The sequence below is a fragment of the Macaca fascicularis genome, chromosome 7 (genome assembly GCF_037993035.2).
Source record: "Macaca fascicularis isolate 582-1 chromosome 7, T2T-MFA8v1.1".
Taxonomy (NCBI): domain Eukaryota; kingdom Metazoa; phylum Chordata; class Mammalia; order Primates; family Cercopithecidae; genus Macaca; species Macaca fascicularis.
This window is the reverse complement of record NC_088381.1, coordinates 69,088,971-69,114,706: the sequence shown is the minus strand read 5'-3', so window position 1 is coordinate 69,114,706 and position 25,736 is coordinate 69,088,971. Positions and strand designations below refer to the sequence as shown.

General features: G+C 46.6%; 1 protein-coding gene and 1 long non-coding RNA gene across 4 annotated transcripts in view; one reads left to right on the top strand and one right to left on the bottom strand.

Moving 5' to 3' along the window:
* Positions 1-1,180: 1,180 nt before the first annotated feature.
* Positions 1,181-25,736, top strand: part of SLC28A1 (solute carrier family 28 member 1) — a 65,846-nt gene continuing 41,290 nt past the window's right edge. For 2 of the 3 annotated variants that reach the window (XM_015453317.4, XM_005560382.5), the window contains exons 1-6: positions 1,181-1,254; positions 2,212-2,323; positions 3,241-3,329; positions 4,763-4,854; positions 15,680-15,863; positions 24,866-25,007. In XM_015453317.4, the coding sequence (XP_015308803.3) occupies positions 2,228-2,323; positions 3,241-3,329; positions 4,763-4,854; positions 15,680-15,863; positions 24,866-25,007 (603 nt within the window). In that variant the 5' untranslated portion in view covers positions 1,181-1,254; positions 2,212-2,227. Of the gene's footprint in view, positions 1,255-2,183; positions 2,324-3,240; positions 3,330-4,762; positions 4,855-15,679; positions 15,864-24,865; positions 25,008-25,736 lie in introns of all 3 variants that reach the window. The other variant, XM_065548358.2, reaches the window with a different exon arrangement.
* LOC141407227 (uncharacterized) lies at positions 16,538-25,356 on the bottom strand. Its single transcript, XR_012415310.1, has 2 exons — positions 23,968-25,356; positions 16,538-17,388 (listed from the first exon to the last, which is right to left on the bottom strand). It is a non-coding gene; the product is annotated as an uncharacterized lncRNA (long non-coding RNA).

Here is a 25,736-nt window from a genome sequence, read left to right as displayed (position 1 = left end):
GAGACCAGCCTGACCAACATGGAGAAACCCTGTCTTTACTAAAAATACAAAATTAACCAGGCGTGGTGGTGCATGCCTGTAATCCCAGCTACTTGGGAGGCTGAGGCAGGAGAATCGCTTGAATCTGGGAGGTAGAGGTTGTGGTGAGCCAAGGTCGCACCACTGCACTCCAGCCTGGGCAACAAGAATGAAATTCCATCTCAAAAAAAAAAAAAAGAAAAAAAAAAGAAAAATGCCACAAACTCAACAGTGGTCATCCCTGGGGTCTCAGACTCTGGGTATTTAAACCCTTTCTGTATATTTCTCCAGTGTTTCAATGTTTAGTGATGCACTTGTAATGTTTTGGTAATTCAAATGACAGATGAAGAAAAAATGTTTTCAAAGAGAGGGGGTATCCATCCACCATCCTCCCCAAACTTCCAAAACAACCAGGATGTGCCAGTACTAGGAAGTATTTATGCACCATAAAGGATTTTGTCCTGAGTGCATACCATTAATTATTAAAGAGATATTGTCAATCCCATCAGATGAGTTTAATGTTTAGTTTGAGGACTGAAAAACTAAAGCGTTCAGTCCTTCACTTTGCACGCTGTTGGCTTAGGCATTCATTTAACAAAGATGAAATGAAGGGGAAATGGTGTGATTTGGTTTTGTTTTCTTGACAGACCTGAAACACTTTTACTATTTCTGACAGCTACACTGCTTTCCTCATTTTCCAGCATAGGAAAATTGGTTGCTGTTGTAATAAATCCCCATTAGGTGAGAAAGGGAGATAGATCAAGATGCAAAATGAAAGATAAAATGCAAAAAGCTAACAGCCTGGCTGGGGAAAGGAGGCCACGGGAGGCAAGGAGGGGGAGGGAAATAATCACATAGGTGGCTTCCTGGAAGAGGTGACCTTAGTAGGCCTGGAAGAGGTCAGTTTGGGAACTGGGGAGAGGGCAGAGGAGGGCATCTCTGCTGGAGAAGCAGCAGCCAGTGGGCAGGAGCTGCAGGGAGCCAGGTTGCAAGTGGGCCTGCTTCCTGTATCCCTGAGACGGGGTTGGGGTTCCCACCCCGGCTGTGGCCCTGGCCTCTGGGGAGGCGCTGGGCAGAGCTGGGTGGCAGGCCCAACCTACTCCGACTCTGGACTCTGCCCAGGAATTTCTGCTGAAGTGACAAGGCAAGCCAGAGCAAAAGCAGGTTGGATCCAGCTTGTCCCCACAAAGACGTGTTCTTCTCTGTCTCTGAGAGCGACCTGTTCACCGCAGATACGTGAGTAGAAACAGGGCCCTGCCTCTGTGTGCGCCGCTGTGTGTCTGTGTGTGATCTGGGGCATTTCCAGGCTCCGCCTGTGTGTGTGCATGCACGTACACGAGTATCTGAGTATGTCAGCCTAACTGGGCTTACATTTGGATGGAGTAGGGCATTCCCCAAGGGGAGAAAAAGGAGTGGGAACAAGAGTAGGGAGAGAGGAGGTGTTAGTTAGCACTCTTATTTACAGAGGAATTTAAGCCTATGAACTGAGCTTCAGCAAAAAATGAACTATATTGATTTTTGCAATGGAAAAGTCCAGGGGTAGGATTGGTTTCAGGTATAGCTGGATCCAGGGACTGGAATGATGCCTTTAAGGATGTTGCACCTCCATCTTTCAGAGATGGAAAAGTAGAATACAATGAAGATCTCGCTTAATGGTAATAGTTTTAACCCACTGTAGGGAGTGATGAAAGCTAGGTCCTCTCTTCAGAAAAATGCCTGTATCAGATACATATGCATGCTGTATATAATTCCTTACTTTCCTTCTCTATGAAGTGGACAGAATTTGCTGTTTCTGCCTGGAACTCCCAGAGTTCACAAGGACTTGCCTCTCACAGGTTCAGATGTGGGTGCAGGCTGGGGTGGTGGTTCATACCTGTAATCCCAACACTTTGGGAGGCTAAGGTGGGAGGACTGCTTGAGCCCAGGAGTTGGAGACCAGCCTGGGCAACATAGGGAGACCCAGTCTCTAGAAAAAGGAAGGGGTACCTCATCCATGTGCTGGGAAGCCAAGGCTGCAGTCCCAGTCACAAGGAGGGGTGAGCTCTGGGATGGCACAGGTGGCCCCCAGGCAGGGCTCTGGCTGTGCCAGGCATCTGCTCCCCCAACTCCGCCCTCTCCCACTTGCCCAGGCCCCTAACCTGGGCCCTGCCTGGCCTCCCTCTCAGCGCTGGGCCTCGCTGATTTGTCTTTCAGCTGGAAGGTCTGGAACATGGAGAACGACCCCTCAGGACGAAGACAGTCCATCTCTCTCACACCTGTGGCCAAGGGTCTGGAGAACATGGGGGCTGATTTCTTGGAAAGCCTGGTCTGTACCCTTCCCCGTCAGTCATCCTGACCCCTCAACCTCTTTGACTTGAGTCTGGCTGCCGAGGGGGTGAGGCTTTTGCTCACCACCTTCCCTCACACCCCATTCTTCTGCCTCCTTCTCACCTCCTTGCTCACACAGTTAGGAACCTCCCAGTGTGTTGGCCTCCTCAACACAAGGCAGCCCCCTTTATTTCAGTCATTATACATTGACTGAGCACGTACTGTGTGCACTGTAGTCTGAAAGTCCTAGTCTGAAAGGGCAGGGCAGGCCCCAATGAGGAAGTGACATTTAAGCTGTTACCTACAGAATGAGAATAAAAACCAGATGACGGGGGAGGGGGTCTCTAAGGAAATCTCAGCCTTCAAGGAGCCTTGTCCTTGCTTTCAAGTGGCCAGGTCATGTCGAGGCACACCACCCAGAACTTGGAGCCTAGTAGGACACCCTGCACCCTCCCAGCCTGCTCTGACAAAGCCCCCTCCCCTTCACTGCCCTTGTCTCTTGGGGTGCTCCTTTCATGCTGTCATCTGCAAGAATGCCCACCCCCCACCCAAAACAGCTCCACAGACTCGGGGGTGCGTGGTGCCCTGAGGTCATGCGTTGAGGTAGCCCTGCCTGGGGCCTCCCTTACAGGCCTCCTCTCAGTCCCTTCCAGTCACAGCTGGGCAGCAGGTGTCTGTCCCTGCGCAGACCATGAGCTCGCTGAGGGCAGGATGTGTCTGGCAGAGCCCTCTGCACACAGTAGGTGCTCAGTGCCTGCCTTGCAGAATTCAGTTCAGTAGCCTTCTAATTCCTCCCTGTGCCCCAGCCCAGTCCCCTCCTCAGCCAGGGTCTCACCGTGGCCCCTGACCCCTGGCTGTAAGTTCCTGTGGGCAGGTAAGAGGCAGGCTGCCCTGACAGCCCCCTGCTGGCTGTAGGAGGAAGGCCAGCTCCCTGGGAGCGACTTGAGCGCCACCGAGATCAGGAGCAACTGGATCGAGGCGGCGCCGAAGCGCTTCTCCAGATGGTAGGTGATCTCTGGAGAGACAAGGGTGGGCCTGGGGTGGAGGCTGCTTGGGAACAGGATGCGGAGCCGGGCCTACTGGCGGATGGGAGTTGTGGGGACGTGAACCTTTGTTGAAGGAAGGAATAAAGGCGCTTCAGCCAACACGCACAAGCACATTAGACTCAAGGGTGAGCCAAATCATGGGCTCCCCACCTGCTTTTGAGCAGCTCAAATGAAATCCCATCAGGAACCCCAGTATATACCGTGGGGCCTGCTCTGAACCAGCTAGACCTCCCTCTCAACCTCCCCTTCTGCCTTCTCCCCCCATTCAGTCTCTGGGGTACCTTGGGGAGTCCCAAGACTCCGGTTAAAAATCCTGAACTGGGCAAGGCCCCTGATTTTACACGGGGAGGTGGAAGCCCAGAGACGGGAAGGGACCAGCCTGGGTGGCATAGGCAGCAAGTGTCTGAGGTGAGCCTAGAACTCTGCCTCCTGATGTCTGGGCAGTCTGGGTCCTTGCTGGCCAGATGTGGAGCTAAGGACACCGTGATGGGTAGGGGGTGGTGGTGGGGGAGGGATTCCATTTCTCTGCCTGGGCAGGGGGTATGGGAAGAATGCCTCCCCAACCCTCTCAGGAGGTGGGAGGTGGGGACTGAGAGGGGGCGAGAGGCTCCTTAAAATGGCAGCTGGTGGGTGGATTCCAATTAGCATTGAGTAGGCTCAATGTGTGTCCCATGGGCACGTGGATGAACGACAGGGAAGGGGAGGGAGCCATCCGTGTTTGTCTTTCTTTCTTGCTTGCTTTTCCTTCCTTCATTCTTTCCTTCCTTCCTTCCTCTCTCTTTTTTTTTTTTTTTTTTTTTTTTTTTTTTTTTTTTTTGAGGCAGGTCTCACTCTGTTGCCTGGGCTGGAGTGCAGTGGCATGATCTTGGTTCAGCCCCTCCTGGGCTCAAGCGATTCTCCTGCCTCAGCTTCTTGAGTAGCTGGGACCACAGATGCACGCCACCTGCCCAGCTAATTTTTGTATTTTTGGTAGAGACGGGGTTTGTCAGGTTGCCCAGGCTAGTCTCAAACTCCTGGGCTCAAGCGATCCACCCTCCTGGGCCTCCCAAAGTGCTGGGATTACTGGCGTGAGCCACCGCGCCCCCCAGCCACATTTCTGTATGTTGATGAGGTTCTGCCTTTTCAGTGAACTTCCTCCCGAGCCCTGGAGGCAGGGACTATCACTGGGGTAGGGGGGCCTGTAGGTGCTGCCACAGAGGCAGGAAGGCCTGAGCCATTTCTCTGTTCGCCCTGAGCTGGGGTTGCCCTGCAACCCTGTGAGGATGTCAAGGTAAGCCCTGGCTTGCCCCTGTTGCCACTTTACCAGGGACATACCTGAGTGGAGGTGCTGAGGATCTCCCCCAGGTGGGGTCTGCTCATGCACTCATGGACCCTACTGGTCCTGTTCCCAGGAGGAACCTGCAGCCAGCCCTGAGAGCCAGAAGTTTCTGCAGGGAGCACATGCAGCTGTTTCGATGGATCAGCACAGGCCTGCTCTGCACTGGTGAGCCTGGGGCCCAGCACTACCCAGGACACGATGACTCCTGCCTCAGTTATCCATGTCTCAGGGCAGGATTATTCACTTACCCAGTCATTCAACAAATGGTTGTTGAGCACCAACTTAGGGCCAGTTCCCTTGCTGGGTACTGAGGCATCCATTAAACCAGGCCAGATCTTATTCCCAAGGCACTCCCTCATCAGTAAGGGAGGGGGAAGAAATATTTCCACATAATGCAGCATGTCATCTGGGAGCACCAAGGAGGGATGGGGGATGGTCAGGGAGGACTTCCAGGAGGAGGTGACACTGGAGTCTCACAGGCTGAGTAGGAGTTAGCCAGGTGTAGGGGAAGGACACTAAGGAGGGCAAAGGCACTCCACACAGAGGAGTCACAGGAGCAAAGGTGAAAACTGGCAGGGTGTGGGTTTTGATAAACCTCGATGTCTGCACTCTAAGGTCTGGAGGGTAAAGTTCTAGACAAGGAGTGCCAGGGGATGGGGCTGGAGGGATAGGAAAGGGCCCGGGATGGGGAGTGGGTAGGGAGATGGGAGGATGCTCAGGGACTTGGATTTTACCCTCAAGGCCAGAGAGAGCCACTGAAGGGTTTGAACAGGGAAGCATCAAGGTGGAATTCACACTGTGGGACCCTGGAAGGAGGGCAGGAAAGATGGGGAGAAGGAGACATTGAGGGCTGCAGTGCCTGTGTGAGAATGAAGCTGTGGAAGGTGGGCGGGGGCAACAGGAGAGGTCCTAGGGAAGCAATACTAGCTGCACTTGGGAATGACTGGATGTGCAGGACGAAGGAAACCCTGAATCAGGGCTGCCCCAGGGGCCTGCTCGGGTAATGGGAGGATGATGGTGGCTTCCACAGAGCTAGAGAACATGCGTGCAGGAGGGAGTCTTGGAAGGAAGGGGGATAATTCGGGCAGTTTGTTGGAGGTACCACTGCCAGGCCATCTGAGAGAGAGAGGAGGCTCCCCAGGCACACTTGGAGAATGAATTGAGAAGTGGGTCAAGGACAGAAGCCTGGAGACCAGCCATACAGAAGGGGTTGGTGGCAGCCAAAGGAGCAAGGGTTTCAAGGAGGGAAAGATCAGCAGCATCTCTGCAAGACCTGCAGGACAAAATGAGCCACGTCCACCGATTTTGGGACAAGGAGGCCGTTGATGACTTAGGGTGTAGGTGCAGAAACTGAATTTGAGCAGATGGGAGAAGAGGCTGTGCAGACAGCAAGTGTAAATGGCTTTTGGGATCAATTTTTTTATTATTATTATACCTTAAGTTCTAGGGTACATGTGCACAACATGCAAGTTTGTTACATATGTATACATGTGCAATGTTGGTGTGCTGCACCCATTAACTTGTCATTTACATTAGGTATATTTCCTAATGCTATTCTTCCCCCACCGCCCACCCCATGACAGACCCCAGTGTGTGATGTTCCCCACCCTGTGTCCAAGTGTTCTCACTGTTCAGTTCCCACCTATGAGTGAGAACATGCAGTGTTTGGTTTTCTGTCCTTGCAATAGTTTGCTCAGAATGATGGTTTCCATCTTCATCCATGTCCCTACAAAGGACATGAACTCATCCTTTTTTATGGCTGCATAGTATTCCACAGTGTATACGTGCCGCATTTTCTTAATCTAGTCTATCATTGATGGACATTTGGGTTGGTTCCAAGTCTTTGCTATTGTAAATAGTGCTACAATAAACATATGTGTGCATGTGTCTTTATAGCAGCATGATTTGTAATCCTTTGGGTATATGCCCAGTAATGGGATGGCTGGGTCAAATGGTATTTCTAGTTCTAGATCCTTGAGGAATCGCCACGCTGTCTTCCACAATGGTTGAACTAGTTCACAGTCCCACCAACAGTGTAAAAGCATTCCTATTTCTCCAAATCCTCTCCAGCACCTGTTGTTTCCTGACTTTTTAATGATCGCCATTCTAACTGGTGTGAGATGGTATCACATTGTGGTTTTGATTTGCATTTCTCTGATGGCCAGTGATGATGAGCATTTTTTCACGTGTCTGCTGGCTGCATAAATGTCTTCTTTTGAGAAGTGTCTGTTCATATCTTTTGCCCACTTTTTGATGGGGTTGTTTGATTTTTGCTTGTAAATTTGTAAAGTTCTTTGTAGATTCTGGATATTAGCCCTTTGTCAGATGGGTAGTTTGTAAAAATTTTCTCCCATTCTGTAGGTTGCCTGTTCACTCTGATGGTAGTTACTTTTGCTGTGCAGAAGCTCTTTAGTTTAATTAGATCCCATTTGTCAATTTTGGCTTTTGTTGCCATTGCTTTTGGTGTTTTAGACATGAAGTCCTTGCCCATGCCTATGGCCTAAATGGTATTGCCTAGGCTTTCTTCTAGGGTTTTTATGGTTTTGGGTCTAACATTTAAGTATTTAATCCATCTTGAATTAATTTTCATATAAGGTGTAAGGAAAGGATCCAGTTTCAGCTTTCTACATATGGCTAGCCAGTTTTCCCAGCACCATTTATTAAATAGGGAATCCTTTCCCCTTTTCTTATTTTTGCCAGATTTGTCAAAGAACAGATGGTTGTAGATGTGTGGTATTATTTCCAAGCGCTCTATTCTGTTCCATTGGTCTGTATCTCTCTTTTGGTACCAGTACCATGCTGTTTTGGTTACTGCAGCCTCATAGTATAGTTTGAAGTCAGGTAGCATGATTCCTCCAGCTTTGTTCTTTTGGCTTAGGATTGTCTTGGCAATGCAGGCTCTTTTTTTGTTCCATATAAACTTTAAAGTAGTTTTTTTCCCAGTTCTGTGAAGAAAGTCATGGTAGCTTGATGGGGATGGCATTGAATCTATAAATTACCTTGGGTAGTATGGCCATTTTCACAATATTGATTCTTCCTCTCCGTGAGCATGGAATGTTCTTCTATTTGTGTGTGTCCTCTTTTATTTCGTTGAGCAGTGGTTTGTAGTTCTCCTTGAAGAGGTCCTTCACTTCCCTTATAAGTTGGATTCCTAGGTATTTTATTCTCTTTGAAGCAATTGTGAATGGGAGTTCACTCATGATTTGGCTCTCTGTTTGTCTGTTATTGGTGTATAGGAACACTCGTGATTTTTGCACATTGATTTTGTATCCTGAGACTTTGCTGAAGTTGTTTATTAGCTTAAGGAGATTTTAGGCTGAGACGATGGGGTTTTCTAAATATACAATCATGTCATCTGCAAACAGGAACAATCTGACTCCCTCTTTTCCTAATTGAATACCCTTTATTTCTTTCTCCTGCCTGATTGCCCTGGCCAGAACTTCCAACACTGTGTTGAATAGGAGTGGTGAGAGAGGGCATCCCTGTCTTGTGCCAGTTTTCAAAGGGAATGCTTCCAGTTTTTGCCCATTCGGTATCATATTGGCTGTGGGTTTGTCATAAATAGCTCTTATTATTTTGAGATACGTTCCATCAATACCTAGTTTATTGAGAGGTTTTTAGCATGAAGGGCTGCTGAATTTTGTCAAAGGCCTTTTCTGCATCTATTGAGATAATCATGTGGTTTTTGTCTTTGGTTCTGTTTATATGATGGATTATGTTTGTTGATTTGCATATGTTGACCCAGGCTTGCATCCCAGGGATGAAGCCAACTTGTTCGTGGTGGATAACCTTTTGGTGTGCTGCTGGATTCGGTTTGCCAGTATTTAATTGAGGATTTTTGCATCGATGTTCATCAGGGATATTGGTCTAAAATTCTCTTTTTTTTGTTGTGTCTCTGCCAGGCTTTGGTATCAGGATGATGTTGGGCTCATAAAATGAATTAGGGAGGATTCCCTCTTTTTCTACTGATTGGAATAGTTTCAGAAGGAATGGTACCAGCTCCTCTTTGTACCTCTGGTAGAATTCGGTTGTGAATCTGTCTGGTCCGGGACTTTTTTTGGTTGGTAGGCTATTAACTATTGCCTCAATTTCAGAGCCTGTTATTGGTCTATTCAGGGATTCAACTTCTTCCTGGTTTAGTGTTGGGAGAGTGTATGTGTCCAGGAATTTATCCATTTCTTCTAGATTTTCTAGTTTATTTGTGTAGAGGTGTTTATCATATTCTCTGATGGTAGTTTGTAGTTCTGTGGGATCGGTGGTGATATCCCCTTTATCATTTTTTATTGTGTCTATTTGATTCTTCTCTCTTTTCTTCTTTATTAAGCTTGCTAGCGGTCTATCAATTAAAAAACCAGCTCCTGGATTCATTGATTTTTTGAAGGGTTTTTTGTGTCTCTATCTCCTTCAGTTCTGCTCTGATCTTAGTTATTTCTTGCCTTCTGCTAGCTTTTGAATATGTTTGATCTTGCTTCTCTAGTTCTTTTCATTGTGATATTAGGGTGTCCATTTTAGATCTTTCCTGCTTTCTCTTGTGGGCATTTAGTGCTATAAATTTCCCTCTACACACTGCTTTAAATGTGTCCCAGAGATTCTGGTATGTTGTGTCTTTGTTCTCATTGGTTTCAAAGAACATCTTTATTTCTGCCTTCATTTCGTTATGTATCCAGTAGTTATTCAGGAGCAGGTTGTTCAGTTTCCATGTAGTTGGGCGGTTTTGAGTGAGTTTCTGAATCCTGAGTTCTAGTTTGATTGCACTGTGGTCTGAGAGACAGTTTGTCATAATTTCTGTTCTTTTACATTTACTGAGGAGTGCTTTACTTCCAACTATGTGGTCAATTTTGGAATGAGTGTGATGTGGTGCTGAGAAGAATATATATTTTGTTGATTTGGGGTGGAGAGTTCTGTAGATGTCTATTAGGTCCACTTGGTTCAGAGCTGAGTTCAATTCCTGGATCTCATTGTTAACTTTCTGTCTCATTGATCTGTCTAATGTTGACAGTGGGGTGTTAAGGTCTCCTATTATTATTGTGTGGGAGTCTAAGTCTCTTTGTAGGCCTCTAAGGACTTGCTTTATGAATGTGGGTGCTCCTGTATTGGGTGCATATAGATTTAGGATAGTTAGCTCTTCTTGTTGAATTGATCCCTTTACCACTATGTAATGGCCTTCTTTGTCTCTTTTGATCTTTGTTGGTTTAAAGTCTGTTTTATCAGAGACTAGGATTGCAACCCCTGCCTTTTTTTGTTTTCCATTTGCTTGGTAGATCTTCCTCCATTCCTTTATTTTGAGCTTGTGTGTGTCTCTGCACGTGAGATGGGTCTCCTGAATACAGCACACCGATGGGTCTTGACTCTTTATCCAATTTGTCCGTCTGTGTCTTTTAATTGGAGCATTTAGCCCATTTACATTTAGGGTTAATATTGTTATGTGTGAATTTGATCCTGTCATTATGATGTTAGCTGGTTATTTTGCCCATTCATTGATGCAGTTTCTTCATAGCATTGATGGTCTTTACAATTTGGCATGTTTTTGCAGTGGCTGATACCAGTTGTTCCTTTCCATGTTTAGTGCTTCCTTCAGGAGCTCTTGTAAGGCAGGCCTTGTGGTGATAAAAGCTCTCAGCATTTGTTTGTCTGTAAAGGATTTTATTTCTCCTTCACTTATGAAGCTTAGTTTGGCTGGATATGAAATTCTGGTTTGAAAATTCTTTTCTTTAAGAATGTTGAATATTGCCCCCCACTCTCTTCTGGCTTATAGGGTTTCTGCTGCGAGATCCACTGTTAGTCTGATGGGCTTCCCTTTGTGAGTAACCCAGCCTTTCTCTCTGGCTGCCCTTAATATTTTTTCCTTCATTTCAACTTTGGTGAATCTGACAATTATGTGTCTTGGAGTTGCTCTTCTTGAGGAGTATCTTTGTGACATTCACTGTATTTCCTGAATTTGAAAGTTGGCCTGCCTCACTAGGTTGGGGAAGTTCTCCTGGATAAAATCCTGAAGAATGTTTTCCAACTTGGTTCCATTCTCCCTGTCACTTTCAGGTATACCAGTCAGACGTAGATTTGGTCTTTTCACATAGTCCCATATTTCTTGGAGGCTTTGTTTGTTTCTTTTTACTCTTTTTTCTCTAAACTTCTCTTCTTGCTTCATTTCATTCATTTGATCTTCAATCACTAATACCCTTTCTTCTACTTGATCAAATCGGCAACTGAAGCTTGTGCATACATCACATAGTTCTTGTGCCACGGTTTTCAGCTCCATCAGGTCATTTAAGACTTCTCTACACTGTTTATTCTAGTTAGCCATTCGTCTAATCTTTTTTCAAGGTTTTTAGCTTCTTTGCGATGGGTTCGAACATCCTCCTTTAGCTCAGAGAAGTTTGTTATTACCAATTGTCTGAAGTCTTCTTCTCTCAAGCCATCAAAGTCATGCTCCATCCAGCTTTGTTCCATTGCTGGCAAGGAGCTGCATTCCTTTGGAGGAGAAGAGGCACTCTGATTTTTAGAATTTTCAGCTTTTCTGCTGTGGTTTCTCCCCATCTTTGTGGTTTTATCTACCTTTGGTCTTTGATGATGGTGATGTACAGATGGGGTTTTGGTGTGGATGTCCTTTCTGTTTGTTAGTTTTCCTTCTAGCAGTCAGGACACTCAGCTGCAGGTCTGTTGGAGTTTGCTGGAGGTCCACTCCAGACCCTGTTTGCCTGGGTATCACCAGCAGAGGCTTCAAAACCACAAATATTGCAGAACGGCAGATGTTGCTGCCTGATCCTGCCTCTGGAAGCTTCATCTCAGAGGGGCATCCAGCCGTAGGAGGTGTCAGTTGGCCCCTACTGGGAGGTGTCTCCCAGTTAGGGTACTGGGAGTCAGGGACCCACTTGAGGAGGCAGAGTGTCCATTCTCAGATCTCAAATTCTGTGCTGGGAGGACCACTACTCTCTTCAAAGCTGTCAGATGGGACGTTTAAGCCTGCAGAAGTTTCTGCTGCCTTTTGTTCAGCTATGCCCTGCCCCCAGAGGTGGAGTCTACAGAGGCAGGGAGGCCTCCTTGAGCTGTGGTGGGCTCCACCCAGTTCCAGCTTCTGGACCGCTTTATTTACCTACTCAAGCCTCAGCAATGGTGGACACCCCTCCCCCAACCTCACTGCCGCCTTGCAGTTTGATCTCAGACTGCTGTGCTAATAGTGAGCGAGGCTCCGTGGGTGTGGGACCCTCCAAGTCAGGCACGGGATATAATCTCCTGGTGCACCGTTTGCTAAGGCCATTGGAAAAGCACAGTATTAGGGTGGGAGTGTGCCGATTTTCCAGGTACTGTCTGTCATGGCTTCCCTTTGCTGGGGAATGGAATTCCCTGACCCCTTGCACTTCCTGGGTGAGGCGATGCCCCGCCCTGCTAAGTGGGCTGCATCAACTGTCTGACAAGCCCCAGTGAGAGCCCCAGTGAGATGAACCTGGTACCTCAGTTGGAAATGCAGAAATCACCCATCTATTGCATCGCTCACGCTGAGAGCTGCAGACTGGAGCTGTTCCTACTCGGCCATCTTGGAACCAACCTTTTTTATTATTTTTTTGAGATGGAGTCTTGCTCTGTCACCCAGGCTGGAGTGCAGTGGTGCTATCTCGGCTCACTGCAACCTCTGCCTTCTGGGTTCACACCATTCTCCTGCCTCAGCCTCCCGAGTAGCTGGGACTACAGGCGCCTGCCACCACGCCCGGCTAATACTTTTTATATTTAGTAGAGACAGGGTTTCACCGTGTTAGCCAGGATGATCTTGATCTCCTGACCTCGTGATCCACCTCCTCAGCCTCCCAAAGCGCTGGGATTACAGGCGTGAGCCACTGCGCCCAGCCTTGATCAATTTTTATGACGTCAGGCAGGGAGGATGAATGGGCAGCATGTGACCAAGTGTCAAGGATGGGCATGAGTTTGGGGTGGGAGACACTTTGTGTGTAGGAGCTGAGGTGGGGAGTTTGTAGAAGGAATGTGAAGGAATGGGAGATGAAAAGATGACCAATGGAGCAAGGTCCCCTGGCACAGAGTAGAAGAGCTCCCCACCCCACAGGGAGGGGTGGGTCTTTTCAGGAGCAAGTTCACCTCATCCTGACAGGTTGGAATTAAAGAGGGGCCAGGCTTGGCAGGTGGTTCATGCCTGTAATCCCAGCACTTCAGAAGGCTGCAGTGGGAGGATTGTTTGAGCCCAGGAGTTCAAGACCAGCCTGGGCCACACAGCAAGACCCAACCTCTACAAAAAATTTTAAAAATAAAAATAAATTTTGAAAAAAGAAAAAGGAGGATGGGTACAGATGCAGAGCTCATTATAGGTGCTCTGGAGGGGAAAGACAGTGAGAGAGGTGACAGCAATGACCTGGTCTGCTTGGTGAACTTTAAAGTAGGGTCATCTGCTGAGATGGGGTGGGTCCATGTCCCTCACAGCTTCCTCACAGCTTCCTCCTAGAGATGGTGACGTCCACTTTTGGCAGGGTCTGAAGCCAGGACCGTCTCTGTTTCCTTGGCTGCCTCCTTCACTCAGATCCAATTTGTTTCTCTTGAAGAACAATTGAATTATCTCAGTAGAGAATGAAAATTATCCCTCTCATCCTATTTCCACGTTTGCCATGGCTTTCAGGAATGCAAACTGAATCATTAAATGATCTCTTGCAATGGTCAGCAGTGACTGTCTCTGGGTGACTTTGATTTCTCTGGCTTTTCAATATCTTTATTACATCACCTCTTTCCTGGGGAGGCTGTTCACAGATGTTCTGAGAATAGCTGTGATAGAGAAATGAAGCTCACATTCTCAGGACTTGGCTCCTGATCTGTGACAGTGGCTTGCTCACCTCAGGTAGGCCTTCTCCATGGGTACAGCGACAGCCCTGGCACCAGACTAACAAGGATGGCCTTGGTGTCCCCAGTCTTAGAAGAAGGGGGTGCCTCTTGCTGGCTGTTCCAGTCAAAGTCCCAGGGAGTTCTTCAAGGAGCTTAGCTCAGGTCCTGCCCGTCCCCAAACCAATCCCTGTGAATGGATCCTAGATGAATAAAATACTTCCAAAAGTACTACTGTCCTTGTGCCCTGCCTGCAGGACTCCTCCACACTGCCCCCTCTCCCTGAGTCCCTGTCCTGGTCTACCCAGACTCCCCCAGCCTTCCTGGCCCGCCTCAACCACAAAGCACAGGACCTGAGGTGCACAGACCTTCTTGGCCTCCTCGCCCCATGCCCTCCCTGTGTGAGGCACTCATCTTGGCTGGCCTCAGAGGCCTCGCTCTCCAAGTGGGCATCACTGTAGACCCCACCTTATAGGGGTCTTGTGAGGATTCATTGTGAAAGTGCATCTGAAGTGCTAAGCTCACCTCCTGGCGACCACGGATCCTCTCCCTGGCCAGGTCCGCCTCCCCTGAACCTCCACGGCTGGTACCAGCAGCCCCAGCACCACCCTGTGGGGCTCCAGCTGTGTGTCTCAGTGACACCCGTTCAGGTTGGAACTCTGGCCCACAAGCTTCCATATGAGAGAAGGGTCATTTTATGTTTTATGACTCAACTTATCTTCTCCCTCAATTTTATCATTCCAGCGAGTGACGGGAACTCAATTTCTGTCCAGTTGGAATCTTCCTTCATCCCTTCCTCTGGGGGTTACCAGGGGGGCTTATCTATTATTACTCCTCAAGTGTCTCCTGACTTGTCCACTTCTCCAGCTGGTCCTGGGTCCTCCATCCTTGCAGGTGACCATGGTGATGCCCTCTTCCCCATGGTGGGCTCATTCTGGTCTCCCACCTCTCTCCTCTTCAGGCCTCTCATGGAGACCACTTCAGCTGTTTTGGTGCCTGCAGAGCCTCACTGGCTTGCCATGCACCGCGTGGGCATTCCTCTCTCTGCAGTCCTGGGACCTCCCTGGGGCTCCACCAGGAAGCCAGGCACAAGGCTTCGCTGCTTGCAACGCTGCAAACACACCTGGCTTGGCAGCCTTGCCAGGCTCAGGTGCTTTCTCTGTGATACCATTGTCCTTGTTATTGCCTGGTAGCAGAGCGGTTGGGTAGAACTTACCTTTATTCGTGATGTTTCAGATCACATTTTTTATCCATGGTTAAGCATCCTTTCCATTCTTTGAGGATCCTGGATTCTGAAATTCCAAAGCCAGGGAGAGGCCAGGCGCGATGGCTTACACTTGTAATCGCAGCACTTTGGGAGGCTGAGGTGGGCGGATCACTTGAGCCCAGGAGTTCAACACCAGCCTGAGCAACATGACAAAACCCTGTCTCTACCAAAAATACAGAAATTAGCCAGCCTTGGTGGTGGGTACCTGTAATCCCAGCTACTCGAGAGGCTAAGGCAGAAGCATTGCTTTGACCCAGGAGGCGGAGGTTGCAGTCAGCCGAGATAGTGCTCCAGCCTGGGCAACAAAGTGAGACCCTGTCTCAAAAAAAAAAAAAAAAAAAAAAAAAAAAAATCTAGGGAGAGACATCTCCCCCTCAGCTATCCATTCTCACGCGCCTTTCTGAGGCATAAGCATGTACTGGCTGAGTGGCTCAAAGGAGAGAAGGGCAAAAGGGGAAAGGAAACTCTAGGAAGCATGGTCATTGATGAACATTTCAGGATGCAGTCCCAGCACACATATGTGGACTCCTTCATGGAGTAGCTGATGGGCTCGTCTCCTTCCTCCACGGGGCCTAGCATGGCGCTGGACCACAGCAGATGCTCCACTGATGCCCAGCACCTCTTGCTGTTTTGCTTTGCGGCCTCCTTACACATCTCCCTCACATTTGGTAAGCACTTTACAGTTTACAAGGCCCTTTCACAATGCCTTCTGCCAGTAACTCCTAACTACTTTTGACACAGTAGTGATGGTTGTTTTCATTTCCAGATGAGGAAACAGGCTCAGTGAGGTTGGGTGAGTTTCCTGCCCTCCACGATCTAGGTGGAGTAAGGTGGAGTCCGTGGCGGGGCTGCAGGGGCCTGAAGAGGTGATGTCGTGGCCATTGACCCCTCCTCTCTCTCGTCCCCCAGCGTTCGCTGCCTTCCTGCTGGTGGCCTGCCTCCTGGATTTCCAGAGGGCCCTGGCTCTGTTTGTCCTCACTTGTGTGGTCCTCACGTTCCTGGGCCACCGCCTGCTGAAACGGCTTCTGGGGCCAAAGCTAAGGAGGTTTCTCAAGCCTCAGGACCATCCTCGCCTGCTGCTCTGGGTTAAGAGGTGAGTGAGCTCACAGCCCTGAGGCAGGACAAGGGAGGGCCCGTGAGCTGAGGGGTTGGCTCCAGGGTTATGGCCAGGGCTGGAGGAAGAGGAAGGCTCTGTGTCATGGAGAACTCTCCAGGGCCCCAGGGCAGGAGCTTGTGGGTGACTTCAAACATAGCAGCATCTTTTGGTGTTTCACCAGTTCTTAGTCCCAGTTACAGCAGGTGACTGTGGTGGATGAAAACTGAACTCAACAGTTGCCTCCATTCAGGGATCCCAGCTCCTGGAGCAAGGAGGGCCCAAATCAGTACCTCCCTGAGATCACCTGGGCAGTGTGAGACAAAAAGCCGCAGGGACCATCCCTGGAGTGGGATTCAGCAGGCTCGATCGGGGTCCAGGTGCTAGTATTTTTCATTAGCCTCCAGGGAATTCTGATGTAGCCAGCAGAGTCTTATGTGTTTTGTAAGCCAAGGTTCGCAAAAAAAATTGGCTTGGGGGAAGAAAACGGTTTCTATGGCTTAAAAAAAAAGTCTGAAGACCACCAATCTATTTCAGTACTCTATTTTGTTGATGAAGAAGCTGGTGGCCAAAGATACCCAAAGACTAAGTCAGGGGGATGCAAGGGTACAGGGGTGACTCTCACTTTCCCAAAGTGAAATCCGCATACCACAGCAAAATGATTTGAGCCAGCCTGTGGATGAACACATTTAAAATTTTATTTATAAGTACATTTACTGTTACATTTGACTTCTCTTTATTAAATACATTTGTGATTTATTTTTACAATGGTTTTCTATGACAAGTCATTGATGATGGTTTTCCACTTGAGGGACTGATACGAAGTTTCCTTTAAAAAAATGCATGCAGATAAACTGGACTTCATAAAAACTAAAAACTTTTTGATGCAATGCACACTATCCAAAAAGTGAAAAGACAACTCATGGAATGAGAGAAAAGATGTACAAATCCTATGTCTGCATAAAGAAACTGTATGCAGAATTACAACTCAACCATAAAAAGACAACCCATTTGAAGAATAAAAGGTTTTGCTACAGCCAAAAATCACATGAAAATGTGCTCAACATCAGTAGCCATCATGGAAATGCAAAGCAAAGCCACAATAAGATACCACTTCATATTCAGTCAGATGGCCATAATCAATAAGATAGATGATAACAAGTGTTGACAAAGATGTGGAGAAATTGAAACCCTGAGACACTGCTGGCAGAAATGCAAAACAGTGCAGCTGCTTTAGAAAATGGCTGACCAGGCATGGTGGCTCATGCCTGTAATCGCAGCACTTTGGGAGGCCAAGGTGGGAGGATCAAGAGGTCAGGAGTTCGAGACCAGCCTGGCCAACATGGCGAAACCCTGTCTCTACTAAAAATCCAAAAATTAGCCAGGCATGGTGGTGGGCGCCTGTAATCTCAGCTACTTGGGAGGCTGAGGCAGGAGAATTGCTTGAAACCGGAAGGCAGAGGTTGCAGTGAGTCGAGATCGTACCATTGCACTCCAGCACCATTGCTCCAACAAGAGCAAAACTCTGTCTCAAAAAAAAAAAAAAAAAAAAAGAAAGAAAGAAAAAAGAAAATGGTTAGGCAGTTCCTCAAAATGTTAAACATGGACTTACCGTATGACCCAGAAATTCCACTCCTAGGTATATACCTAAGAGAAATAAAAATATATGTCCACATAAAAACTTGTGCACAAATCTTCATATAGCATTAATCATAGCCAAAAAGTGAAAACTACACATATGTTCATCAACTGGAAAATGGATAAAGAAAATCTATATATCCATACAATAGAATATTATTTGGCCATGAAAAGGAATGTAGTCTTGATAAATACTACAATAATGATAAACCTTGAGAACATCATGCTCAGTGAAAGAAGCCAGTTTTAAAGAACCATATACTGCATGATTCCATTTATGTGAAATGTCCAGAATGGGCAAATCTGTGGAGACAGAGAGTTGATTAGTGATGGGAAATCTGTGGAGACAGAGAGTTGATTAGTGATTGCTAGGGTGGATGGGAAGAGGAGGTAGTGACCGCCAGTGGTTTGGGGCTTCATTTTGGGCTGATGAAAATATCCTAGGATTATGATAATGGTTGCACAAATCTGTAACTATACTAAAAACCATTAAACCATACACTTTTAGCCAGGCATGGTGGCTCAAGCCTGTAATCCCAGCACTTTGGGAGGCTGAGGCGGGTGGATCATGAGGTCAGGAGATCAAGACCATCCTGGCTAACACAGTGAAACCCTGTCTCTACTAAAAATACAAAAAAAAAAAAAAAAAAGCTGGGTGTGGTGGTGCGCACCTGTAATCCCAGCTACTCAGGAGGCAGAGGCAGGAGAATCCCTTGAACCTGGGAAGCGGAGGTTGCAGTGAGCCAAGATTGCACCACTGTACTCCAGCCTGCGTGACAGAGTGAGACTCTGTCTCAAAAAAAAAAAAAAAAAAAAAAGAAAAAAAAAAAACCAAACCAACCAACCAAACAAAAATACACTTTAAAAAATTGCTGCATAATATTATTAGGTTGGTGCAAAAGTAATTGTGGTTTTGCCGTTATGCAATACATTTTGCACCAACCTAATAAATGTGCATAGTTTCAGGGTACATGTGATAATATAATACATTCATATAATTTGTAAAGATCAAATTAGCGTACTTGGGATATCCATCAAATTAAATATTTGTCTTTTTTTATATTAGAACTATTCAAATTCTTCTAGCTATTTTGAAATATGCAATACATTATTGTACAGTGTAGCCACCTTACTCATCTATCTGTCACTAGGTCTTATTTCTTCTCTCAAACTATATATTTGTACCCATTAATCAACTTCTTGTCATCCCACCTCCCTCCTCCCCTTTAGAGTCTCTGGTAACGACCAAACTACTGTCTGTCTTCATAAGATCTACTTTTTAAGCTCCCACATATGAGTGAGAACATGCAGTATTTGTCTTTCTGTGCTTGGCTTATTTCACTGAACATAATGATCTCCAATTCCGTCCATGTTGCTGCTAATAATAGGATTTCATTGTTTTTTTATGGCTGAATGATATTCCATTGTGTATATATACCACATTTTCTCTATCCATTCATCTGTTGATGGGCACCTAGGTTGATTCCATATTTTGGCTATTGTGAATCATGCTGCAATAAACATGGAGTGCAGATGTCTTTTCAATATATTGATTTCCTTTTTTTTTTTTTCTTTGCGTATATACCCAGTAGAGGAATTACTGAATCATATGGTACTTCTATTTTTAGTTTTGTGAGGAACTTCTATCCTTGAACTATACACTGTAAATGGGCAAATTGTATGGCATGTAAATTTTGTCTCAATAAAGCTGTTAAAAAATACATGCATTTGGCTGGGCGTGGTGGCTCATGCTTGTAATCCCAGCACTTTGGGAGGCTGAGGCAGGCAGATCATGAGGTCAGGAGATCGAGACCATCCTGGTCAACACGGTGAAACCCCATCTCTACTAAAAATACAAAAAAATTAGCCAGGCGTGGTGGTGGGCGCCTGTAGTCCCAGCTACTCTGGAGGCTGAGGCAAGAGAATGGTGTGAACCTGGGAGATGGAGCTTGCAGTGAGCCAAGATAGCGCTACTGCACTCCAGCCTGGGTGACAGAGCAAGACTCCGTCTCAAAAAAAAAAAAAAAAAAAAAAAAAAAAAAAAAAAAAAAAAAAAAAAAACATGCATTTGATTTTGGCTCCCCCAGGTTTATCCTCCCAGTTGAAACAGCTAAAAAACTGGAACAAATACATGAGACAAGAGCTCTTTGATGTTGGACATCAGTCAATAAAGGACACTGATCCTTGAGAATTAGGAAACAAATGAGGTTAGTCCTGTGTTCTCCCCAGCTGACTGCCTGGAGAGCATTTCCAGACCACAGCACAGGGAAGGAAAACTGAGGTGGGACACCAGCAGATTCCCTAAGTTGAAGAGACAGAGCTGGAAATCTAGGGAAGCCAAGGCAGGCAGGGTTCACATTGCAGAGCACAGAGACACAGCTGAGAGATCACAGAGCAAAGCCCAGAGCTATGCAGAGAATCCTCCTTGAACATGCAGTTGAGTTCCGCTCAGAGAATACAGATGAGGAAACTACCCCAGTACTAGGAAAGAACCACCCAAAAGGAGAAGTGGGAATCATACCTGGAATCACACAGGGCCAGGAATAGTGTCTATTCCCGACAGTCAGGTGAAAAAAACCTCATAATGCACAGGGCATTGTTTAGCGTAGTAAGAAGGTTTTGGCTCAGTAGCAGAGAAAAAAAAAATCAACTCTAGAATAAATGCTTCTCAGGCCCTGCCTAACATCTTAAAGACAAAACCTGAAAAAATTCAAACAGAGCATCAGTTAACCACGGCACAACTTCAGTTGAATATACACAGTTGAAGTCTCCAGAGGGGAAGGAGGGCAGAAAAAAATATTTGAAGAAATTATGTCCAGAAAAAATCCAAATAGGAAGACAATTGGACACCCAAAGATTCAAGAAACTTCATGAACTCCCAGCACAAGAAACATGAAGACTATACCGAGGCAATAATCAAATTACTTAAGAACAGTGATAAAACCTTAACAACAACTAGAGAAAAAAGACATGTGCAGAGAAGCAGAAAGATGGATTACTAGCAGACGTCTTGTCAAAAATGAGTGAGAAAATAGTGGAACAGTCAACAACAACAATAGCAAATACCCAAAAGGCTGACAACCAACAGTTCTTTACCAGTGAAATGTATTTCAAAAAAGAAGAGGAAATAAGAATTCTTTCAGTCATACAAAAGCTGAAATAATTTTTCAGACATAAAAAGCAGACTTATGCTACAAGAAATGCTAAAGGAGTGGCGCACACCTGTAGTCCCAGCTACTCAGGAGGCTGAGAAAGGAGGATCGCTTGAGCCTGGGAGACATAGGCTGCAGTAAGCCAGGATCATGCCACTGACTCCAGCCTGGACGATAGAGGGAGATGCTATGGCAAAAAGAAAAGAAAAGAAAAAAGAAAAGAAAAGAGAGAAAGAGAGAGAAGCCAGTGTTGTGGCTCATGCCTATAATCCCAGCAATTTGGGAGGCCAACTTGGATAGATCACTTAAGCTCAGGAGTCCAAGACCAGCCTGAGCAATATGTTGAAACTCTGTCTCTAATAAAAATACACACACGAAAAATAGCCAGGCATGGTGGCATGCACCTGTAGTATCAGCTATTACACTTGGTTGGCTGAGGCACAAGAATTGCTTGAACCTGGGAGGTGGAGGTTGCAGTGAACTGAGATCACACCACTGCACTCCAGCCTGGGAGACACTGTCTCAAAAAAAAAAAAAAAAAAAAAAAGGAAAAAAGAAAGAAAGAAATGTTAAAGGAAATTCTTTGAAGAGAAGGAAAATGCTACTAGCAGAAATCTGGTTCTACAAAAAGAAATGGGGTCAGGTGTGGTGGCTAATGCCTGTAATTTCAGCACTTTGTGAGGCTGAGGTAGGAGGACTGCTTGAGCCCAGGAGTTTGAGACCAGCCTGGGTAACATAATGAGACCCCATCTCTACAAAAAAATAGATAAATAAATTAGCCAGGTATGGTGGTGTGCACCTGTGATCCCAGCTACTTGAGAGGCTAAGGTAGGAGGATCGCTTGAGCACAGAAGGTCAAGGCTGCAGTGAGCTATGCACAATATGCCTATATGCCACTGCACTCCAGCCTGGGCAACAAAGCAGACCCTGTCTCAAAAAAGACAGAAAGGGAAGGGGAAGGGAAAAGGGAAGGGGAAGGGTAAAAGGCAAGGAAGGAAGGAAGGAAAAAGTTGATTAAAATTTAATCAACTTAGGCCAGGTGTGGTGGCTCACGCCTGTAATCCCAGCACTTTGGGAGGCTGAGGCAGGCAGATCACGAGGTCAAGAGATTGGGACTAGCCTGACCAACATGGTGAAACCCCGTCTCTACTAAAAATACAAAAATTAGCTGACTGGGCATAGTGGCATGCACCTGTAGTCCCAGCTACTCAGGTGGCTGAGGCAGGAGAATCGCTTGAACGTGGGAGACAGAGCCACAGCTCCTGGCCTTGTCATAAATCTTTAATAAGCAAAATAACCCAATTTAAAAATGAGCTCAAGACCAAGCATGGTGGCTCACGCCTATAACCCTAGTAGTTTAGGAGGCCAAGGTGGGTGGATCCCCTGAGGAGTTCGAGACCAGTCTGGCCAACATGGTGAAACCCTGTCTCTACTAAAAATACAAAAATTAGCCAGGCATGGTAACAGGCACCTGTAGTCCCAGCTACTTGGGAGACTGAGGCAGGAGAATTGCTTGAACCCAGGAGGTGGGTGTTATAGTGAGCCAAGATCTCGTGCCACTGCACTCTAGCCTGTGTGACAGAGTGACACGCCATCTCAAAAACAAACAAACAAAAAACACTAAAAGGCTCAAGATATGAACAGACATTTAAAGAATATGCCTAAGTGGCAAATTAGTACATGGTAAGATGCTCAACACCATTTATCAGTAGAGAAATGCAAGTTAAAAACAGAAAGAGATACTACCATATACTGAGTAGAATGGGTAGAATTCAAAAGACTAACCATACCAAGTGTTGGCAAGGATATAGAGGAACTGAATTTTTTTATACTGCTAGTGGGAATATAAAATTGTGCAACTGCTGTAGAAAACAGATTGGCAGTTTCCAGGCCTATCATATAATCTACCTATTTTACTTATAGGCATTCACCCAAGAGAAATAAAAACATATATCCACACAAAGACTTGCACATGAAGTTTTGAATGTTCATAGCAGCTTTATCTGCAATAGCCAAAAACTGGAAATCAACAAAATGTCCATCAATAGGTGAATTGATAAGCACAGTGTGGTATATCCATATAATGGAATACTACTGAGCAATAAGATGGAATGGACTAGTGAATCATGCAGAAACCTAGATAAATCTCAAAATAATTACACTAAGTGAAAGAAGTCAAACAAAAAAGGTCAGGTACTGTATGGTTCTATTTATATAAACTTCTTTCTTTTCTTTTTAAAAAATTTATATAAAATTCTTAAAAATGCAAACTAGGTGGGGTGCGGTGGCTCACGCCTATAATCCAAGCACTTTGGGAGGCTGAGACGGGCAGATCACTTGAGGTCAGAAATTCAAGACCAGCCTGGCCAACATGGTGAAATCCCATCTCTTCTAAAAATACAAAAATTAGCTGGGCCTGGTGGTGCATCCCTGTAGTCCCAGCTACTTGGGAAGCTGAGGCAGGAAAAGCGCTTAAACCCCAGAGGTGGAGGTTGCAGTGAGCTGAGGTCATGCCATTGCACTCCAGCTTGGACGATGAAATGAGACTCTGTCTCAAAAACAAACAAACAAACAAAAATGCAGACTAATCTAGTGGCAGAAAACATGTCAACTGTTACCTGGGAACAGGGAGGGAGGCAAGAAATTAAAAAAGGGATGATGGATACGTTCAATCTCTTGATTGCAGTGACGGTTTCAAAGACTATGCATATGCCAAAACGTATCAAATTGAACACCTCCAATATGTGCAATTGATTATATATCAACCATACCTCTAATAAAGCTGTTAAAAATAAAAAATTTGAAACTAGCATTTAAGTTTTTTTTTTTTTTTTTTTTTGAGATGGCATCTTGCTCTGTCACCCAGGCTGGAGTGCAGTGGCACGATCTCGGCTCACTGCAACCTCTGCCTCCCAGATTCAAGTGATTCTCCTGCCTCAGCCTCCCAAGTACCTGGGATTACAGGCACCCACCGCCACTCCCAGCTAATTTTTGGATTTTTAGTAGAGATGGGTTTCACCATGTTGGCCAGGCTGGTCTCGAATGCCTGACCTCAGGTGATCCACCCACCATGGCCTCCCAAAGTGCTGGGATTACAGGCATGAGCCACCACACCCAGCCATATTTGAGTTCTTATAAAGTCAGTTAACCTCAAGAGAAATAGTAAGTAAAGAGAGGTACAGTTGGCACACAAACAAGGCAAAGATTGTGCACATTGAACTGGAATGAGAAGAGTTTAAAAACAGGAGCAGAAAGAAAAGCAGTAGGCTCTGGAATTAGCCTGCTTGAGTTCAGATCTTTGGTCTCCTGCTTACCAACTAGGACCGGCCTGGATAAAAATGTAAAGTGAATAGACCTTGCTTCCAGAATGCCTGGGTTGAAATCTCAGTTCTGCCACTTTCTAGATGAGTGGCCTTGGGCCAGTTATTTAATCTCTCTGTGCCTCAGTTTCCTCATCTCTATCAAAAGAACGTGTCTCTCAGCATTGGTATAGTACCTGGCATATAATCGGTGCTCAGTGGAACATTAACTGTCATTAGTAGTACCCAGTGAGTTGATGACTGGATTGAACTGATGACCAGATTGGGGTGAGATCTTGAGCACCTGATGCCAAAACCTGAGCTCTCCCACCCTTCAGGCTGCATCCTGGACAAACAAATCCTAGCCCCAGGGAGGGAAGTGTTGCTGTTAAGGTTAGATCCATTCCTTGGTCTCCCTTGGTCTCAGGTGCTCAGCTCGGAGGTCCAAACTCACATCACATGCTTCTAGACATTTTGCAGTCATGGCCGATAGTGTTGAGTCCTGGGCGGCACAGGTCCTTTCTCCCACAAGGTCAGAGGCTGAGCTGAGCATCACTGCAGCGATGAGATTCCTGTAGCTGGATGGAGCCAGGTGCTTGTCACTATGCTCAGCTTGGTACATACATCCCCCTATATAATCCTGTCAGCAACGTTGAGAAATGAAGGGTCTCTGGCTTCATTTGACCCATGAGGAAACTAGACTCAGAGAGGCAAGGTGATCTGCCTGAGGTCACACAGTGAGGTCAGCTCTTCCCAGCATGTGGTTCCGGAGCTGGTGCTCTTTCCACTGTGCTGTGCTCTTTCTCCTCCTCCCAGCCCTGAGCACCTTTTCTCTGGGTTGCTGGGTGCTATTGTGTGTGGGTGGGGTGGGGGTACAGGCTGAGGGTGATGACTTTCTTCCTCTTGCCTGCAGGGGCCTAGCTCTTGCTGCTTTCCTGGGCCTGGTCCTGTGGCTGTCTCTGGACACCTCCCGGCGGCCTGAGCAACTGGTGTCCTTCGCAGGAATCTGCGTGTTCATTGCTCTCCTCTTTGCCTGCTCAAAGCATCCTTGCGCAGTGAGTGCCAGTTGTGGGGCCCAGGGCTGGAAGTGTTTGCCTCTCTCTTCTGCCTCTAGGCTGGATCTGGGTGCTGGGGTATAGGCAGATGCTCCTGTTGGGAGAGCCCCGGAGGCTCAGGGCCTGGAGAAGACCTGTGTGTATCAGGACAGGCTTCCTGTGAAGCGGAAGTCTTCAAACTCCCCAGCAGGGATGTCTCTCCAGACTCAGAGGCCACCAGGACATTTGTTTCCTTGGTGACATGTCCTCTGGTCAGTCCAATCCTGGTCTTCAGGTCTGTAGGCTCAGGAACTACCTCCACCCCAACCACAGAAAACACAGGCCAGAGCTCCAGTCTGTCTGCAGAGCCAAGGGTTTCCTGGAATCATTAGCTTAAAATAGTGCTTCTCAAAGTCTGCGCCCCAGACCAATAGCAGCAGTGCCTCCACGGAACTTACCAGAAATGTAACTTCTTAGGCCCCACCCTAGGCCCACTGCATTAGAAACTCAGGGGCAAGGGCAGCAATCATCCTGTCAGCAAGCACAATTCTGATGTGTACTAAATTCTGATGTAGACTAAATTCTGATATAGACTACATTCTAATGTGTACTAAATTCTGATGTGTACTAAAATCTGATGTATACTAAGGCAGGCATGCACCCATTTGGGAGGTCCCTGCCATGGGCAGATAGAACCTTCTCTCTCTGCCTCTGTAGCATCAGGATCCCTCCCTGTTTCACAGTGTGGCT